The sequence below is a fragment of the Xyrauchen texanus genome, chromosome 25, assembly GCF_025860055.1.
Source record: "Xyrauchen texanus isolate HMW12.3.18 chromosome 25, RBS_HiC_50CHRs, whole genome shotgun sequence".
Taxonomy (NCBI): Eukaryota; Metazoa; Chordata; class Actinopteri; order Cypriniformes; family Catostomidae; genus Xyrauchen; species Xyrauchen texanus.
In genome coordinates, this window is record NC_068300.1 from 17,771,566 (window position 1) to 17,789,000 (window position 17,435).

At 38.1% G+C, this 17,435-nt stretch overlaps 1 protein-coding gene across 4 annotated transcripts in view; it reads left to right on the plus strand.

Moving 5' to 3' along the window:
• Positions 1 to 17,435, plus strand: part of LOC127619186 (zinc finger protein 385A-like) — a 129,840-nt gene that overhangs the window by 95,428 nt on the left and 16,977 nt on the right. For all 4 annotated transcript variants that reach the window (XM_052091980.1, XM_052091981.1, XM_052091983.1 and 1 more), the window contains 2 exons: positions 3,962 to 4,072; positions 12,465 to 12,636. In XM_052091980.1, coding sequence (XP_051947940.1) covers positions 3,962 to 4,072; positions 12,465 to 12,636 — 283 coding nt within the window. The remainder of the gene's footprint in view (positions 1 to 3,961; positions 4,073 to 12,464; positions 12,637 to 17,435) is intronic.

Genomic DNA, 17,435 nt, shown 5'->3' on the forward strand with positions numbered 1-17,435 from the left:
AGAAGAAAGTTAGTCATAGGGGTTTGTAACAACATGAGGGTGAGTTTATTTTTATCTAAGTTACATTACAACACTGTTTTTACATGTTTTATAGGCATGTTTCTTGTAAAGGCTCATTTAAGAGTCTGAGATTTGTATAATATAAAGTAACTGACTAGTTTTGATTTTTGGTTTAGTTGATCAGTTTATGGAATGTGGTTGACTTTTTGAGAAGCAGAGGGAGGTCATATGACAGACACTGTGCTTTGCTTGCCAACTAAATAAATGTAATCGCTTGCTTTGATAATTAGCATAGATGTTGAATTTGCCAAAAAATTAAAGATACAACAGCATGCTGTCATTAAAACTTCAGCAATATTTTACATACTGGCATTTAAGGCATCTTTCATCTGTGGTTTTGTGGTTTAGGAGATGTATTATTTGACTTCTTGTATCATAAAGCTGTATCATAACAGGAAATTAATTTGGATAGTCATGAACCACAATGTCTCTTGTGAAGGTCTAAGGAATAAATTCTTTGCACCAAAAAAGTAGAACAGCACTTCAATGCAGTGCTATTTTTACACAATGGACCAACACCCAAGATTTTGGTCTGGAGGCACAGTTTGCCTTCAAACATCTACATTTTATTAAATCTTCATTACAAGGGCGGTGTGAATTGTGAAGGACATAAAAAAGTGCAGTTTTGCCATTAAAAAAAGACACAAGCCTTTAAAACTCATCTCTTTTTTTAAGAGGCCTTCACAAACTTTGATTTTCCTGTGCAGCCCATCAGAGCGCCCGCCTCCCCCTCTATTTCCTGACTGAAGCTGTTAGTACTGACAGTTGTATATATTGATGTGTTCTAGCTGGAGGTGTTCTGATTACCCAGCTAACTGCCAGCTTCACTTAATCCTCTGGAGATTCATGAAGGCAAAGCCGTAAAACAACATCATCGTGGCTAATCCAGTGCATGTCTGACTGATGTAGTGTGGACTTTGCACATGCATAACTGTATCAGGGCCCTTGGCGGTTACAACAGAGAACAGAAACCAATTTTCAGGTTCGTGCCAATAGCGATAAGAGGGAAAAATCGGAGGATGTCCGGTGCAAGACCTGCAAACGCTCTGATGGTGTGCACTGTCACTATTTTACATTTGTATTTACTTCCAGTAAGGTTTTTTTTTTACTGGATATGATCCATGTGCAGATTTTCTAAATGTTTTTGTTTGAGTAAGAGAATATTCAGTTTAGCTTATCCCCCCTTTTCCCAGCCAAAAGAGAAAGTTTCAGAATGGCCTGTCATAGTCTATTCTTCTGAAAAACCAATATTGTTTTTGAAAGGTTGAAAATTTGTATTTGTTTTACGTAACTGCTTTGCCTGTTTGTAAGAGTATCATAGCTCCTCTTTGCTAGTCTTAAACAAAACAAAATGTATTCTCAAATGTAAGTCCAACTGTTTGCCAAAAATACAATGGTTTGTTGTCTACATTTATGCAACAGGGATAGTTCTCCCTACAAAATTAAATTCTGTCATCATTTACTCACCCTTCAGATTGATTGTATGGAAAAAAGATGCTATGAAAGTGAATGGTGACTGAGACTAAGGGTGTGTTCACACTTGTAGTTCAGATCTCTTGGTTCTCTTCATCCGGACCAAAAATTTAAATAATACATTTAGTCCTGGTTCGTTTAGCGTTCACACTGGCATTTTTAACACCGAACCTAACGATACAAAACCAAAGACATCGGGGAAAAGTCACGACTGATTGGACAGCGTTTATGACGTATATTTTTGAATGGAACTTACCGAACATCCAAAACAATGCTGGTGAAATGTGCTCGTTGGATGTATATATGTATATATGGTGGTATTTAAACCAGCTGAGAACAAACAAAGAGTTCATAAAATGTGTAAAGGAGTCAAAACAATGCTAGGAATTCCTCCGGTGTACACACAAATGAAGATATGCTGCAAGGACAGCTGACGGGCGGTTCCCACGCCAGTACCAAACTGTAATGGGAAACATAGCTCCTATGATGAGAAAAACCAGGTATGCTTGAGATCAGTATTAGGCAAATTAATTCCTGTTTTTGGTCCGTTTAGATGTCTTTGGTCCATGTTGCCTTCAAATATCAATCGAACCGTACCAGAGTTCGTTTGGAAGCGGGCCAAGACCCACTTTTCAGGTGGTCTCGGTTCACTTGTTTAGTGCGGTTCAAGATTCGTTTGACAGTGTTCACACTTGTTCAAATGAACCGCACTAACAGAGCAATCACACTAGAGTTCGTTTTAATTGAACCAAACCTGCCAAGTATGAACACACCCTAACATACTCATTAACATCTAATTTTGTGTTTGACGGAAGAAAGAAAGTCATTCAGGTTTGAAACAACGTGAGGGTGAGGAAATGATGACAGGAACTATCACTACAGATTTGAGAACTGATTTGTATCGAATGAACATTTCACCCCAAACACTACAAGCCATACCACAAAATTATATACAACTATATTAAACAGAAAATAAAGTAGTGTTAAAATAATTGGTGGGAATGATGATAATTCAGAACAATGAATGCAGACCACAATCCACAAAAATGTGCTTTGTGCTTTTAAGCTTGTCATAAACAGAGAATGAGCCAATGTCGCTATGACTGTGATACTTAGCTAGCCAGTTACATTTATTTTAAAGCCCCATTTCTCACATGGTAGAGACTGATCCAAAGCCATTTTTACACCGCAAAAGTGGCACAAAAGCATAAATAAAAACAAAAAAATATATATATTTACACAGACTGTAGATTGTTGCACAGAGGTGGCATAAATGCATTTAGACAGCAATTACAACTGCATAAATATTGTTATGAGGTGAAAGTTTTAAATATAAAATTATGAATATAGAATTATGAAATTAATGGAAATATGAAATTATACTTTTAATTATGAAACCATAAATGATAAAATATATGCTATATCACGACAACAACCAAGTTTAAAGCTGCTCTGATGCTGCTTTTTATTTAACATATACAAAACCAAGCAGCATCAGAACTGCCTTTGATATTTGGGGCTAAGGAGGGTCAGAACAGGCATAATTTAGTCTGGTTTTTATGTGAAATTGTGTCTTTACACAGAATTTTGAGAAGGCTCAGAGCAGCCTTAACTTGGCTGTGTAAAGACACCTCAACTGAAGCAATTTGAGGGGTAAATATAAGAGCATTAGGCAACAGTGGTCAACGTTTCCTTTTCCCAGCTAAAAAAAGCATCTTAAATATTTTAACATCTATATAAGACTCTGTCATCACCAATTATACATGAACATTCTGGAACAGTATGTTGATTTCCTTTGTGATCATGTTGCTTCACCTGGAAGTCTAACCAGCTGAAAAGTTCCCAAAACCCCTCTAAATCAACAGACCAGCCTGACCAGGCTGGGAGACCAGATAAAACCAGCAAACCAGCTTCGGCTTGTTTTAAGCTGTCTTTAACTGGGTCATTAGTAAGATATTATGTTATCAATTCTAAATCATGTGCTGATAGGGATACTGTATGTACAGTATATAGTTGTTATAATTTTATGCCTATACCCAATAGGCCTTACTCACAAATGTTAAGCATATTAAGCAATGATCTGGAGTAATGTGACAAAGAGCCACCTCTCAGGTATCAGTAAGTAATTAGACTGTCTTTTTTTATTAGCAAAGTCATTGTTATTTTGTAACTATATACACGGATAGGAAACTTTTTGTGCAAGAGATGAGCTGCTCACCCAGAATTTATCTCACAGGTGTACTGACTTTTTGCACCATATGGCTGCCTGTAGCCATGTTCTATCCTGCCACTGTACTGTCACCTAGACCTCTCCATTAATGTGATTCATGACCTTGTCTGTCTAATTGGAGCTGGGACCAGAGTTTATTTTAACTCGTCCTTTCTCTTTTTCCTTTCCCTCTGTCTCTTTCTGTCTCTATGTGTCCAGATGGATCCTGTCCAGAAGGCAGTGATCAACCACACCTTTGGAGTCCCTTTAATCAAGACCAAACGGCCAATAATTTCCTGTAATGTCTGCCAGATCCGATTCAACTCAGAGGTACAGTATCTGACATAGACTGTTTGGCTTTATGCATGTTCTGTTTGGCCTTTTACTCAAATGGCTCATGGCTGTTTTTGTTAAAGGGGTTGACCTTAAATTGAGGATTCTGCCATCAGCCTCTCTCTTACGTTGCTCCAAAACCATATGACTTTTTCTGTGTAACAAAAATGGAGATGCTAGGCAGAATTTTAAGGCCCCGATATAGTTCCACAGAAGTTCTTCTTCATTCTTCTTTCAGGGCTATAAAGAAGTTCTGAACAGCCGAGCAACAGTATACTGTTTGCGAACATTCAGACATATGCCACACCGCTGTGGGAGGCATTTAGATGTTCATTTAAATATGAGGATTTATTGTATTTGAAATTCTTAATGTGTATTGTTATTGCTATTATGATGTATTGTATGTGTCAGTTTGTGTCTGTTTATCTGTGCTGCACCCAAATTGCCCATAAGGGATCTTAATAAAGCTTGACTTGACTTGGATGCTCGGTAAAACCGTAACTAATGTGACATTAAAATGTGTTACTTCACATGAGGTCAGGAAAATATGCGTTTTTTACCATTCGATGATGATTTAAAGTAATATGCATGCAGTAGATAATGTGTAGTTTGTCTTGTTTAGATTCTGAATTCATGACGATAAATCGCTAACACGTATACGTGGCCATAATATGTGGCGATTACAATCTGTTATTGTCATTTATGATGACACTGACACTACTGCAAAGATAGGTTAATAAAAAACTGTTTATATTCAGAATAAAGCCTAAACAATGGTCAAAACATATCTTCCTTTTGGCCAGATGTGTGAATTGCTTTAGCTGTAGATGGCACATGAGTAAATGGGCACTTAAGAGTATTTGAGTAGATTTGATTCCTTTTGTAGATCTTCATTTTGAATACTGACTGAAAAACATAAACAAAGTAGTAGGTGGGGTTTCAGGTCACACCTACCGATGACGTTGACCAATGGCAGCAAGAAGATGTTCAGCAGACAGTTTGTTTTCCTAATAGTTCGCCCAAGCAAGCTGTTACAAACCACTGAAACGAACGCAAAAAGACCCCTTTTTGTCCATATTTTGTTCTAAATAACATAATACCCGTTCGTTCCTCAATATCTTATGAAGTCTATCGCAGCCTTTAGGGTCACCATCACCTTTCAATTTCATGGCATTTTTTTCCATACCATGAAAGTGACTGGTGACTGAGAATGAAAATTTCCATTCGTGTTGAGCCATACGTGTTTGGAACAACATAGGGTGAGTACTGTAAATTATTTCAGAATAATTCCCATTATCTTTGGAAGATGAATTGTTGATGATAGCTCTTTGTGTGAGTTTTATATGTTTTATGGGTGTTATGTTTAAGTTGCTGAGATCCTTTGCATTCTCTGCTTTCTAGTCTGAATATAGCCAATGGCAAATCCTCTTTGAAGTACTATATCCGCATAGCATTTCAAAGTGGCAGCTTACAGAAGTCTTTTACTTTCTAAGATTTTAAAGAGTTTTTTCAAATAAAATCCCACACGACATAGAGTGTTAATTAAGGTCTTGAGCAAATGGACAATTTCAGCCAGGAATAACATAATAAGTTCATTCCAAAAATCCTTCCCACGAAAACAACGTTCAACTTTTCCATGCCACAGTCTTTTATTGCATGATCCCTATCGTGCATTTTGTCATTCCAATATTCCTCACACATTAATGAAATCAATTATGTTCGTTGTTTATGCGCCAAATAGCTGCTACGCTTGTTTAGGGAAACTTAAGACTGAAATATTCTGGGTTGAATTCAGTTGCAGCTGTGCAGACATTGTGACATATGTGAGATTAGTAACAGAGCAGGACCTGGGAGTGCCCTGCTAGACTGCACTATTTTTACTAACAAGCACTGTAATCATGGGTAGAAAGCGGATTTCTTTGTGTGAGCCTATAATCTGAGGCCTCCACTCAAGCAGATGCATGGCCCTCTTTAAACCAAAGTCATAGACAATGAAAGACAAGCAGAAGATGAAGAGGACAAGCATGCCTGTGGAGACCTGCAAAATTAGCTGGTAGTCTAGCTCGCTTTTTTAATGATTTATGGGGAGAGAATTTGAGACAACATAGTAATTCTGTGATACAACTGGACTAAAACGGATAGTTCACCCCAAAATGAAAATTAGTTCATCCTTTACGTATAGAAAAAAATGGAACACAAATGAAGATGTTTGAAAGAATGTAAGTCGCCATTCACTGTCAGTTTATATAAGTTTAAAAAAGTGCAATAAAAGTAAAGGGTGGCTGAAGCTAACAGTCTGCCTAACATCTCCATTTCTGTTCCATGAAAAGAAAGAAAGTCATACAGGATTGGAACATGAGGTTGAGTTAATTTTACTAATTTTTGCATGAACAATCCCTTTAAGAGTTTAGATTGAAGTTATGTAAAGCAATTATTTCTTCATCATAGAGTGTTGCTTAGTTTTGAGTTACAGTAATGTCCCAGACATCACTTGTTATCTGAGCTATAAATTCCACACCCCAGAGTGCCATCCAAATAAGCCCCTAGTTTCAAATCAAATCAAATCCCTTTATTGTCACTCAACTCAATATACACAAGTCCAACAGTGGGTGAAAGTCTTGGGCGTGGTTCCAAGCAACATAGCAGACAATTATAATAAACATCTGATTTACACATAACACAGTTTACACATCTGTTCTAAGAAGTAACTTCATGACCCTGAAGTCAAACAAGCTTTGAAAGATGTACAAGTACGCTTGTAAATGCTAATGGATCCTGTCCAATAAAACCTCAAGCAGATGACCTCTGATTGGCCATCTCTGACACCAGCACCTGCCCTGGTTTGTGAAAGACACAAATAATTTCAACACCCCTGTTGTCTCCCTGCCTGCTATCATTGCATTCCACTGCACATATAGCCATAAACACACTGTCACACACATACACATCAATCCATCAAGGCCACATACCAACAAACACATTCTTTTGTCATTAACTTAACAATTTATAGGTATAGTATGCCCACAAATGAAAATTTGGTCATCATTTACTCACCCTCAATTTGTTCCATGCAACAAAAAATATAGCCTTAATCACCGCTTACATTGCATGTTTTTTTCCATTCAATGAAAGTGAATGGTGACTGAGATTAACGATCTGACTAACATCTCCTTTTGTGTTTCACGGAAAAAAGAAAGTATAACAGGTTTGGATCAACATGAGGGTGAGTATATAATGGGTTAGTTCTGCGAACTACACTTTTGAAAGTATATTTATTTAAAGAAATGCCAGGCATCAAATATGTAAAGCATCAAAACACCAGTGACTGAGAGATCAAAAGAAAATACATTTTGCTGCATCTTCCATGTACTTTTGCACTGGAAACTATTCAACTGTGTTAGGAGATTAAATTACATTATGCCATATTTAATTAAATGGTTACACAGAGTACCAAAGGTACTTTATCTTCCCCTACTATATTCTGAATGAAGCAATGCACAAGTTCCTTGAAAATATCTAGTCTCTCACCTCCCCGCCATCATCATTTCACGCTCATTATGGATTCATAGATTCCTAACCCCCGTTGCCGATAAATGAGCACACTTATTGTGGAAAAAGCAGAGTATTGGCTGCCAGCATACATTATCTGATGCATTCATCAAATTAGGAGCTTGCAGTTGTGTTACGCTGTGCTGTCGTTGGCAGCCAGTGTCCCTCTGTCCCTTTCTCTCTAGCGCAAGATGGAGGTATAACCTTGCAGTGCTGCAGAAGTGATGTCACTGTACTGTGTCACTGCATCTGCAGGACAGGGTTAAATGCCTCCCCCTTCCAGAGCTGCAATGGCCCTTCACTCTCACAATTTCCCTCATTCACTGGCTGGCTTTCCATCACTTGGGTAAATTAACCTTCCATGTGTGGTGTTGAGCTTGCAATGGCCACTGCTGTCAATCTTCTTTGTGCAGTGCTTTCTCATTTTATTGTGGAAAAATTATTATAAAAAATAAAAAGAAATTTTCCCACACACTGTCACATAGCTTGCAAATATTCATATATGAAGTATCTTTGTATGCTTTCATATCTTTGTATGCTGGCATACTTAAATATTTAAAACTTGTCAGCTCATATTTCTGGTGGGCTACGCAGCCAATGTCATGAAGGTAGCAACCAAACATTTATTCTAAAGTAATAAGCAAGGAGAGGCCTTACTTTCCAGTGATCTTATCATAGATTATTAGTGGTAAAACTCTTTAGCGAAGCAGAGTACTTAAAACTCCCATACCCATAGCAAAATAGTAGCACTATGTTCAATAAACCATTAAATGTATTCTTAATTATTAGAATAAATTAAACAAGTAAGCAAACTGTTGGCTGTTTGCATTTGCCAAGCAATTTTGCAACTTGTGTAGCACATTAGCACTATATAGCACATTATTATGTAATGTTTAATCACAGGGTTGCTATTACAGTAATTTTACAATGCCTTTGAATGTGGCTCCTCCAATCAGAATTTAGAATCAAAGCTAAAAAGAATTAATGTCGCTGTCATAATGTGGCGGCCCATTTCAGCTTTCAGTTTCACAGCCGGCCCACTGGGAAAATTCCAGAACTTCCCAATTGCCAGTCCGCACATGAGCTCATATTACCAAGGGCGTAGATTTGGTTGGAGGGTTATTGGGAGGGTTGCAATGTGAAGAATTTCTTTTTCCATTGATCATGGTATAAATATTTATACCATTGTACTTGCTTGTTTTGTACTTGTTTTGGGGTTGTACTTGCTTGTTTTGATTATTGGGGGTGGGGGGAGTATCTACACCCTTGCATATGACTTCATTGGAAATTTTTGATTTAATAGCAGTGGATAGTGCCTCACTTTGAAACTTAAAAATGGACTGAAAATTATCATAAAAGTAGTTCAAGCCGCTTATGCATTATATTCCAATTCTATTAGAGCATACATTCCTAAAATGTAAGTAATTGTTTAGTTAAAATTTCAATGTCCGCTTGCATTCATGAGTGCATGAGAGAAGCTTGTTCATGGCAAAATTGGTTGGCGAAGTTTGGTTGTTTCCATTTTGTTGCCATATGTTTCATTACATATTGTTCAAATTGTAGTTCAATGAAATACGGACTCTTCATGATGCAGTGACCTAATTTGTCCTTGGAAAAGTTTTGTGTGCTTACTTTTTTCCATATTTGTGGTTTGAAGAATTCATCTTGTGCTCTCAAAACTAACTCATCTCTCTTAATATGCTGCCATCTGGGCAAAAACTTTGCTCATTTCCTTATTCTATAGATAGCACTGCATTCATATATGCACTTCATTCTTATTGGCACATCTTAGATTTGGCTTGATACTCCATTTGTATTCATGTTCATATTTACATTTTTTAAAGAATGATTGTGTGACTATCAGACAGGTTGTCACTCATAGACTGTCATAAAAATGTACTTGGAATCACCCATATTGACATGTCTGTAACTCATGGTTATAATTAGCGCTCTAGACTGTTTTGAGATGGAAGATTGCATATGGTTAGGGAATGAACTGTTTTTCATTTGTTCTTGGATGTTCTTCTATTTTCTGCCTTTTTTCTTCACTGAGTTGCAAGTCTTGTCCTTTTTTATCCACTTTACATACTTCCACTCATATCTGTTGTCCTGTCATTCAATTTTTTTGGTCTGTGTGACCTTGACTTGACCAGAGAAGTCCCTATCTCCACAACATTCTGAGCATCTGTGCTTAGCCCTGTATTCATGGAGCTCTGGTGAAGACTATGAAAGCAGCATGTCTTCTTATTCCTCCATGATCCAAGAGATCTGTGCTCTCTAAGCTCTTCTTTGCTACCTCCTCAGCGTCCCCCACACTGATCTCAGTACTTTAGACAGGCAGCTCCTTCAAAGCCCTGAAGGCGTCGATTACAGACCACCAGCTATATAAGGCTCTGTCATCACCAATTATGTACAACCCACAACCTGCCACCAGAGACAGGGAGGGCCAACCTAATGCCATTCCCTCAATTCAAGTGTTCCCTAACTGCCTCTGTGGGCCAATCTTAGCTTTTAGTTTTAGTCTGTTCTGTTCCCTTGAGGATCCGTGGTGTTTTACAATAGGACTACCTAAAATTGTTCAGCCTTTAGATACTTTGGTCTCCAAATGTTTAATCAATGTAAAAAAAAAAAAAAAAAATATATATATATATATATATATATATATATATATATATATATATAATTAAAAACAATCAAGGCATATATATATATATATATATATATATATATATATATATATATATATATAATTAAAAACAATCAAGGCATCTTTTCCACACTCAGCCCAAGATAGTTGGGATAGGCTGCATTACAAATGTGGGTATAGAAAAATGGATGGATTGATCACCAGACACCAGCAAATAAAAAATCAGAGCACAAAGATTTTGTGAAAAATGTTATATTGCCCAGCCATATCTCTTTTCTAATTATATAAGTATCTAAGCCCAGGATTACACTCTGGCATGGCTCTCTTGGTGTAGCTTCAATGTCTGCTGCAGCTGTTGTCAACTCATTCTCAGTTTAACACAGCAGATAATCCAGTCACTTAATAATCATCATGGTTCTTTTGATGGAATGCATTCCGGGACAAGTGCTGTTTTGAGCTCAAGGTAGGCTGGGAGGCCGCGTGGCAGCCTGCTTCCCTGTAACGAGGATACAGACTATAGGCGACAGCTCCTGTGTGGACATTTCTGGAAATATCCCATCATGTGTTCCTACTAGAGGTCGAGTCAACAACTTGATGGATGACTGGGTTAGATTTTGCCACATTGGAATTGTTTATGCAGATTAGAGCTTCACAATAGTCAGCTGTTTTATGTATTTCTTAGTGTGACTCAACTGAGCCACTGTTTGTGCACTGACCACTGAGGCAGCTAAATTTATCCTTTTGCTCAACAATGGTATCATTTTCAAATGCATCTCTTCAGCTCCAACTTTACAAATAAGCAGAAGCAATAATGAGAGAAATTCCTGAAATTTTTTGATGTGCTAAATGGTGTAGTGAATGGAGGAAAACGAAATAATTACAGTGTTGATTTTAGTGTAAACAACTTTTTAATGTCAACTATATTATACTTTGTTAGATAAAATATAATGCTAAACACATACATGCTAAATGGTGCAACATGGCTCTGACTAATGTTTAAAATAATGACATGAACTCCTCTTTGTATATCAACCACCTATTACTGACACATTAGTAAGGCTACAACAGCCATAGACACTTCCCCCTGTTTATAAACATTAAACATGGGAACAGAAGATTTTTAGTTGACTATCTCAGCTCTGTTGGTCCTTTCAATTTAAATGAATGTTGGCCAGAAATCTGAAGGTCCAAAAAGCAGATAAAAGCAGCATAAAAGTAAACTCCACTTTCACTTCTGAAAGTCACATGTGGTGACTGTTTAGTTTCACTTTCACATCTGAAAGTGAAAGTGGAGATTTATAGTAAAAAAAGGACTTAAATATTGATCTGTTTCTCATACTAAAGATATGGATTTAAACACTGCAGTCTCATGGATAACATTTATGCTGCTTTTATCTGCTTTTTGGACCTTCAAATTTCTGGCCAACATTCACTTAAATTGAAAGGACCAACAGAGCTGAGATATTCTTCCATAAATCTTAGTTTGTGTTCTGCAGAAGACAGAAAGTCATGCATATATGTGATGGCATGAGGGTTTGTAAAACAATGAGAGAATTTAGATTTTTGGGTGAACTATCCCTTTAAATGTATGATTCAAAGCTGAACTGACATTCAATAACACAACATTAGGTTTAAAAGGAATGTTCTTACCTAATATCTTTGAGAAAGCATTGAGACAGCTTTCCAAAAGTTATTGACTACTTGGCAAGACCACACCATATGTAAAAATGTAACATTGGGAACAGAACTGTTACGCTGTTTATGGTTTATACAGAGGGGGAAGAATTTATGGCTGTTGTTGCCTTACTAATGTGGCAGATAATGTGGCAGATATGTACTTTGTCAAACTAAAAATTTCAGAAAAACAAAACATGGCAGGAAGGTACAAGGATAAGATGGCACAGGCCACTGAAGCAACATTCCTCTGGATCAGTTCTTCCTTCACATCTAAAGCAGAGTCTCACAGTCACTGGAACCACATGCTGTGTGAAAACCGAGTCTTGAGACATGTAGGAATATAAAGGTCCAAAGCTTTACAATCTCATTCTGTGACTACACTTGTTTGCAGGTTAAGTCCCAATGTGATCTGTTTTAGGGATGCTAGAATCCAGTCTCCTTTGGATTTGGAAAGATGCTGTCATAGAATGTCAAGCATCATTGTAACACTCTTTTTTATCCCTGTGCTCTTTTCAGAGTCAGGCAGAAGCCCACTACAAGGGGAACCGCCATGCTAGGAGAGTCAAAGGCATCGAGACCTCCAAGAGCCGCCCACAAGAGAGCGACAAACCTCCTCCTGGGCCCATCTCTTCCCCTTCACCTACAGGACCCCTGCCTGCCAACTTGGACACTGACCCAAGCAAAGCAGGTAAGAGCTAGTCACTTCTAGGTGCTAAACAAAAAGCTATTTTATACAATTAGAATACAAATCTGGTCCCCAATCCACACTCACGTGGAACTGTTCTGTAAAATAGGAAGCTATATTATGTTCTCATCATGTTTTTAGGCAGTACTTTTGTTTTTTACTCAATTCCTAAAAAACTCTCAAAAGATGTGCAATGCTAGAGCAATTTCCCTGTAATTCAGGCTATGAGTCAAGCCACCAAAACTAGGACACAAAAACACCACAAATTGTCAGACTTCTCCAAGCGTGTGGTCTGACTTTACTGTTTATGAAGCAGCCAATCGAACATTCCAATCACTGAAAGTCTGGGGTCTGTCACAGGGCAATTGCAGGACTGTCCATGTAGTATGAGAGATACAAAGACAACATCCCTCAATCTCAGCACAAGATTCAAAATAGCATTCCTTTGTTTTTACTCTGAATGGAGAGGCCAATGTTTTAGGCCTTCAGCAAGACTCCCTCAATACATTTCAGAGCCTAATTTTACACGAGTAGTGTGACTTTCATTGACACCACTACATAGCACTTGTTTTACAGCTTTATTACAAAGGACTAGCTGATGTGTTTATGGAGCTGTTTACAGTGTTATTAGGGATTAGAAGCTCATTTGTCTCTGCATCAGAATAAACTTTGGGATTAGGAAAGCTGGGAGGGAGTTGGTGAGAGAGGGTGATTGTGGTTATAAAAAAGTTCAGAGGTCAGAGGATTAACTAGGGGGGCAGGAGGGCAGGATGGAAACATCCCAGCTGATCTTTCTTTAATGAAATGTGATTAAATGCTGGCAGATCATTATGGTGGTGAAACGAAGGGGGGCACAGAGTTCATTAAGTGGCAGAGGGTTGGTGACTCCCTTTTATGTCTGTTCCCTGCCATTTATTTACAGTTGACATAGACCTCCTTATGTCTTCTCTCCACCTTCTTTCTCTTTCTCTTTCTCTCCATACACTTTCCATTTTCCCATCATTGCCCAGAGCTGAATCAAACTTTTATGAGAGGCTTTAAAACAAGTATTTGGATTCCTTTTTTAAACTACATCCATGAATGCCAAAGAAATCCATATTAAAAGCCTTCAAAGGACCATCGATTTAATGCCTCTTGCAACCTTTTAGCTCTATGTAACGTAGTTCAATGGAAAGGAGGAGGCGAGAACCGGCTTGACAATATAAATGATATTTTAATTATAAACTGAAACCAAAGACACAAACACACACACACACACACACATGACAGACATGTCCGTAAACAATCTCTGTCTCGTCGCACCTCTATCTGCCATCAGCCTTTATCCCTCTCGGAGGCTTAATTAGCCTGATAAGGGACCGGGTGTGTATAATCACAACCCGGCCCCGCCCTCCACCCTGCCACACTCTAATTATGTGCAGCTTCTCTGTGTGTACTGTAGCCACCTTTAAAATCCTGCAGTTGTACATTGGACATACAAAAAAACTGAAAATCCAACTTAGTCTATGATGGAAAATGCATGTTAGAGCTGGTCTTCCTGGTGGACCATCATTGCCATGCCTTTCCATTAAAAAAATTCTAATAATTTACTCACCATCGTGTCATTCCAAACCTGTATGTCTTTTTGTTTTTCTGCGGAACATAAAAGTAGTTGTTTTAAAGGATGTCACGTTTACTGATTTCAATACAAATTGAAGTAGTTGATAGAGACTCACTTTAAAGCCAAAAAAAAAAAGATTTCAAATCCTGTCATTTTTTTTGTGTGAAAATCTTGACTTCCTCCATAGCTCTCCTTCATAAGTAGATTCATAAGTAAGAAATGAAAGGAAAAACAGTGCTTTATGCTTTTTCTATTCTCTCAAGATTTCCACATGTAAGCCATTTTACTTTCAGATTGTTTCTGACCAAAACATGTATGTACTGTATGCTTTTAGAAGACTTGGAATATGACGCATAGAGTCACATGGATGGCTACTTTTGGGTTCTTTATAAAGCTTTAAAGTGAGTTGCTTTTAACTGAAATTGTATTGAAATAGAAAGACATATGGATTTGGAATGATGTGAGGATGACTATATGATGACAGAACTTGGGTTAAATATTCCTTTAATTGGTTCTGATGAAGATGGTTGACCAAGGTAGTCTTGCTGGTTAAGCTTTTTAAAAAGCCCGGTGGGACACCCATACTGGAGACAAGCATACAGTACGCTGATAACCATCTAAGGTGGTCTTTTCAGCAGGGAGGTCAATGTAGACGTCTGGACAGTCAAACTCCACCAATAACATATAGCATGGCTGTACTTCTATTGCTTTATTCTGTATGTGTTTTCCCACTGATGTCTTGCTCATCACCTCTGTCACAGAGTAGGACAGTATAGTCGTGTCTCTTACTCAGGGATTTGCCTGCTCATAGAAAAGTCTTAAGGCCCAGAAAGAATTCCAGCGGGAGAGTGCCAAAACAAACTGGCCATGATCTAAATGTGAAACTAGATACATTTGAAAGAATGCCGTTTTCCATCCAAAGCTCACTCTCGTGACCCCGACCCCTAGCGGGCCGGTTGCTCGGTTGCTTGTATATCCCGGCAATCGCTTTGTTTTGATGCCCTCCCATAATATTATTTTCACAACAGAGCCTTCATTGAGCTGCCAACCCCTAGAGTCCTAACAGCTGCAGTTCCATCTGGACATTGGAAGCCCTATAAGTGGAGGAGAAATAAATGTGACTCTGTGTGTGATTGAACAGTGTAGAGCCATTCTGCACAAGTCAAGAGCTCACAGGCTTTTTTCCCCTTAATTTCTCCAGTCTTTTGTTCCCACTGCAGTCTGTGTGCATGTGACTAAATTTTGGGTATGCATCAAGGCTCGGCCCTAACCTGTTTGTTACACTTGCCAACATATCTTGATGTCTGCCCTGTGTGTGTGTGTGTGTGTGTGTGTGTGTGCTGTGTGTGCGTGTGTGTGTGTGTGTGTGTGTGTGTGTGCGTGTGTGTGTGTGAATTCACAGAAGGGGAATTCCCACGCTTCAGGAGATATAGTAGGTGGTGTTGTACTTCTGCTATAGATGTAAAATATGATAGATATTTTTTACGCATCTCTACAGCCAGCTTCTTGCCAGAAGAAGAAAGACAATACTCAGACCATTGCAGTCACCCTTTAAGTGCTTATAGAGTTTCAGTTGGCTACTTCATGTTCCCTTAACACTTTTGTTTTTGAACTTTTGAACAGTACTGACATTTAAAGGATAGCTCACTCAAAAATAAAAATACTCCTATAAAAAAAAAAAAAAAATTCTGTGGAACACAAAGTTGTTCTTTATCAGCTTTAAGGGATAATTGACCCAAAAAATAAAATTCTATAATCATTTAATCACCCTCATGCTGTTCTTAACAATACTTGGTAGAATGTTAACCTCAGTCACCATTTACTTACATTAAATGGGAAAATGTGCTCACATTCTTATGTATATAAATACCAAATTTATAGTTTGCTTTCTTAGCTCATTGAGAGAGGATTTTAGTAGTGGTTTGTCTAAATATGGCTTTGCATATTGTTTATAGTCATCTGAGGGTTTGTTATAAGGTTTGAATGTGGCTAACAAGACCTGTAATGCTACTAAGACTGGGCTGGAGGCACAGTAAATTTGGCATTGAACTGTCGTTACACTTTGTTTGCTACACAAAACCCACTCCAGCACAATTGCTCTCTTTAATGAAGGCTGCTGCTAAAATTGAGAGCCATATGTCTCCAGCAAGTCCACATTCCTTCATCGCATCCAGCGATATTCTCAAGCACCACATCTGGAGATTGTATAGAGACAGCAGGCAGCACGACACTAATTTCGAGCCTCCATATTTCACAGTAGACGCTTTGAAGTGCCATAAAATTACCAGCAAAATCTTGTCTATTGTTTCTTTCACTACTCCTTGTCTTTAAGCTACAGTGTCAGAATCACTATGCTTACACACAGACTCAATACAAATTATGACAATCATTTTGTAAACAGGCCTGCTCTGTTGAATGCAAGATTCTTCTGGGAAACAGCGATCAGTGTGAGGCAAATTAATGCTCCCCACTCCATAATTAATAAGTACCAGAGCTCATTCTTGTGTCCTGTTTCAGGGTTCATTAATAATTGATGAGGGGCTGTGTATCCCTCTCTTCTACTTGACCCCTAGAACATACCTTCTCTGCTATAGCTCTGTGAATGTCAGTGAAATCTATGCAGCATTAATAGCAGGTTGACTTTACTTTGTCTGGAAATCAAGATGGCCTAAGCTAAGCTAAGCTGGTCTTTTCAGCATTGTCTGTATGTAGAGTTTGTAACTAAACTAATTTGTAGTTCTGCTAAAATCACATACCATGCCCACTTTTGGTTTGTAGTGCTTGTATTCTTAAAGCGACGTTAGAACATAATATTTAGGTTTGCACTATTGACCTTATTTAAAATATTTATGTCATTACTTGCTAATGTTTACAGTGTCTAACTCCTTCAGCAGTTAGCGCTAAAGCATTAAATATGAGTCCTCCATGAGTGCATGTTGTGTAACTACACTTTTAAATATGCAGAGCACAGAATAAATGGAGGGCAGACAGGCGCACACTGCAGTGAACATGAAGGGCATGTCAATGATGGTGGTGGATGGCGACTATCCAGAAGATGGAGGATTCTGAAATCCCCCATTACACACTCTCCACCCCCTTGAACCACGATCTGCTAACACAAACCACATGCACACAGACAGACTTATATTGTGTAAGTGTGTTTGTGTGTGTGTGTGTGTGTGTGTGTGTGTGTGTGTGTGTG